This window comes from Aethina tumida, chromosome 2 (genome assembly GCF_024364675.1).
Source record: "Aethina tumida isolate Nest 87 chromosome 2, icAetTumi1.1, whole genome shotgun sequence".
Classification (NCBI taxonomy): Eukaryota; Metazoa; Arthropoda; class Insecta; order Coleoptera; family Nitidulidae; genus Aethina; species Aethina tumida.
In genome coordinates, this window is record NC_065436.1 from 29155595 (window position 1) to 29159689 (window position 4095).

The following is a 4095-nucleotide window of genomic DNA, read 5'->3' on the forward strand; positions in this document are numbered from 1 at the left end:
ACTTGCTGCGCATCGCTAACAAATAGGCTCGTAAACTCAACACCCCGCATAATTTACGCCCGCCCGAGATATTTTTCATAAAAAATTACCCTTAACCGTTTTGAAAGTCAAATCGTATTAAACCGCGGTACTTTGTCCACATCAGTGAGTTAGTGGGGTGTCTTCGGTGATGCATGTGCGTATGTGGGAGCAAACTTGGAGGTTTTCGTTATCGGCACAATACAATATGCGTGCCATAATTCTTATGAGAACTTGCACATGCTAGATAAAGGGAAATCAGGGGGGCGAGAGCCCCGTAACGACAGTTCGAGGCGGGGTGTAATTCCTTGTTGCGGTAATGACTACCCGTGCAGGTAAATCTTCCTTATTTGTCCGATAGGTTACCAGTTTTCCGGGGGTTCGGCAGGAAGTATTTTTTTTAGAACGTCGCTCGTGTTGATGTTATTGAAATGGAAAGGAGTGGTATCGTGAACGAATTTCGTCTGTCCCTCGGAGACAGCCTTTCAATGTCATCGGATGATGAACGAACGGCGCGGAGCAATTTAAAAAAAAAAAACATAAGATACGTCGAATTATGCGGAACACGGAGTGCCAAATAAAAAAATGTACTTTACGAAATCCATCATTGCGAACGACAAAACGGATGAATGTGCGCATCCATTTGTAAATTGCTTTTTTGGCGGCACTAATAAAGAGATACACGAGCTTATTTATTATTTACATGTACAGTGTAGTAATGCACTGGGAGAAGCGGTGCAATAAAAACCTTTTTTAAAGTTTATGTCAATGTTTCTGACAATAATGTTTTATCTCTTCTAGCTCCGGACTTTCGAATTTGAGAAATTGCAGACTATAGTAATGGACCTTCCTTCAGCAACATGTTTTGAAACCAACATACACTTTTGAAGTCAATGAATTGAATTTCTTAAACTAAATACATAATTTCAATATGTTTTAGTAATATAATTTGAATATTTACATCTCTGTGGTCAGTATTTTAAATTTATTTTACTTGTTATATATTTAATAGATAAAAAAATAAACAATCCATTTCTTGTAAAATTTTTATTTCCAAAAAATAAATGTTATTCGGTTTATTGTTAGTTTATCTGTTCTTTAGCACCGTTAATGCTTCAAATGAGACTTTCTTCAGTTGATACAAAGCACTTAGTCGTACCGGCAAATTGGTAATGCCAATATATATATTCTGATTACTTCTCCTAGATGAAATACGTTGACGTTGGAATAACTGTATTTGATCTCCCTCAGAAGAAGGTTGCATAAAGCTAGAATTAGAGGCAGAAGACGTTTTCGAAACTCTCTGCTAAACAGGGAATATCGAGTTAATCGCAGAGCATGAGCGAACCATCATAAACCACCTATGGACTGCAGGAACACATTATATCACACGGATAGCCATATTTGGACATGGTGTGAGCAAAAAATGGCTTCAACTGTTACTTTTGGAGGCAATTCTGTAACTGTGAGGGGAGAAATTTCTTTAGACTTGGTTATTTAACTAATTGTTATTCCATTTGCTCAAGAATTTGGAACAGATTTCGTTTTTGTGGACGACAGTGCCCGACCTTACCACAATGCAATCCAATTGAACATATATGTGCTTCAAAGATAAAATTTCACTCGAAACCACCAACCTCAAAATTTGGAGAAGCTTGCTAATGTTCTTAGAGAAGAATGACTAGCTATGAATTAAGAATTTATGCATTTACTCATTTTGAGTATGCCAAAGAGGATATTAGGAGGAAGATATTCATAGAGCCAGGGGAGACCGAAGTACTGATTGGAAAAATTTATTGGTTAATATTTTGTTTACTTTTTTAATTTTAATTAATTTTATTTTATTAATGGTGGTGATTTTAGTTTTATTATTGGTTTAATTTTAAGTCCTGTTGTTGATGTAATTTTATTTAATTTCTCCTAGAGATTACATCGACCATTAAAATTTATTTTTATAATATAATTGTGGCAATATAATGCCACTGTAAGAGGGGCTGAATACAAGACAAGTTTATATGTGTAATGTGGAGACCATTCGTCATATTATAAGAGTGTAGATCAAAAAAAGGGACTGGACGTCATAGAAACACAGTCACACGAACGGATAATCTGATAAAATAAATGTATGTAAATTTTTGTTAATCTCTGTTTGAACAGGCGTTTACATGCATAATGCAAAAAAAACTCCCAGAAAAAATTTAGTAATGTCCATCATTTATTTCAATAAAAGCCCAGCAGTTTAATTAATAATTGTTATCGCTCCCAGTTCCGCAATCCACAATAAATACTCCCCCGCGCTCCTGGTGACAATAAAATATGGCAGAATCATTATGGAAATTTAAATATTATGTATTAAATGGGTCATTAATCACCGTATAGTATGCAAATATGTCAAAAGGGGTGCCACGTGCACGATTATGATTAAAGTGACTTAAATTGAAAACCGATACTACATCCACCAGGACCAATCGATCTGAATTTAAAACATCAGTTGCTGAACCCGCTCAGTTTCATTCATCACCGCACGCCACTAACTCAGCCGCCAACTTTATATTTCAGCTTTCGAAGTAATTTATGGCATGCTACATATTATAAATTTTTGATGCATTGACACAGTAAATAACTTAACTTGCTAAAATAATTCGTGACGCTGTAAAGGAGGTCACGTACTTCTGTAATTTTATACAATTTTCTATTAAATTATATCAAATTTCGTTTCATTTTTAAAGGAATTCGTGCAAGAAATTATTTATTTGACATTGTGTGTTTGGTATATAAGTTACGGCGTTTCAAAACTCTACAATCAGTGTTTCTACTACTATCACAAAATGGTAAGTCCATATTAAATACTTATTTACGTTCTTAATTGTTTTCACTTTCAGAAATCGGTATTTGCAATTGCCCTATTGGCTATTTTATCTGTACACGCAGACGAAAAGTACACCACTAAATATGATAACATAGATTTGGAGGAACTTGTCAAAAACGAACGTCTTTTGAAAAGCTATGTTGATTGTCTTATGGACAAAGGAAGTTGCAGCCCTGATGGTCAAGAACTGAAAAGTAAGCCAATCTACAGTTCCTTTATTATTTCCTATTTGATATTTTGCAGAAAACATGCCTGATGCTATTGAAACTGACTGTAGCAAATGCAGTGAAAAGCAAAAGGAAGGATCCGATTTTATAATGAAGTACCTTATCGACAATAAACCTGAAATGTGGACTCCATTAGAACAAAAGTATGATCCAAATGGCACCTACAAAGTCAAATATTTAGCTAGCAAGAGCAAGTAAATTCGAACCCTGATGATAGACCTTTTTTATTAGAAATTATATTTTAAAGAAGTAAGAATTGTTTTAATTATCTAATAAATGAAAATGGAAACTGAAATGAATACTTCACTCTGAAAAAACTGACTGTCTACAACTGACACAAAATCATAAGCCAATATTTATATCCTTTTATAATGTTAATTGTTTATATTTTTAGAAATCATTATTTATTGTTGCCCTTTTGACTACTAAAAAATATACCACTAAATACGACAATACAGACTTAATGGAACTTATGAAAAACGAATGTCTTTTGAAAAGTTGTGTTAACTGTTTTATGGACTAGGAAAGTTAGAGCATGATGATCAAGAACTGAAGAGTAAGCTAAAAAAATAGTTAAAATAGCTTTATTATTTATTTCCTGTTTAATATTTTATAGATAACATATCTATGATATTGAAACTAACTGCAGTAAATAAAGTGACAAACAAAATAAAGGATTCGATTTTATAATGAAGTACCTTATCGACCATAAACCTGAAATATGGGCAGCATCAGTACAAAAGTACAACTCTAATTATACTTACAAAGCTAAATATTTAGCTACCAAGAACAATTAAATTCAAACTCCAATGTTAGACCTTTTTTATTTGAAAATATATTTTTAAAGAAGTAGACCTGTATTACTTACCCAATAAATAAAAAGAAAGAATCTGAAATGAATACTCCACAATTATTTATAGCTCTGAAAAAACTTTACTTTTAATTGATATTCTGCAGTTGTTCAGAATTCAGTTTACAAAT

At 33.1% G+C, this 4095-nt stretch overlaps 1 protein-coding gene across 1 annotated transcript; it reads left to right on the forward strand.

The window, feature by feature from the left end:
• Window positions 1–2740: 2740 nt before the first annotated feature.
• LOC109603274 (ejaculatory bulb-specific protein 3) lies at window positions 2741–3409 on the forward strand. The gene is made up of 3 exons (XM_020019760.2): window positions 2741–2849; window positions 2901–3081; window positions 3131–3409. The coding sequence occupies exons 1-3, from the start codon at window positions 2847–2849 to the stop codon at window positions 3310–3312; spliced, it is 366 nt and encodes a 121-aa protein (XP_019875319.2). The 5' UTR covers window positions 2741–2846; the 3' UTR covers window positions 3313–3409.
• The last annotated feature ends 686 nt before the right edge of the window (window positions 3410–4095 follow it).

Coding starts and splice junctions, on each gene's coding strand:
- LOC109603274 (XM_020019760.2), top strand. Junction 3,082..3,130: donor TGATGGTCAAGAACTGAAAA/GTAAGCCAATCT, acceptor GATATTTTGCAG/AAAACATGCCTGATGCTATT.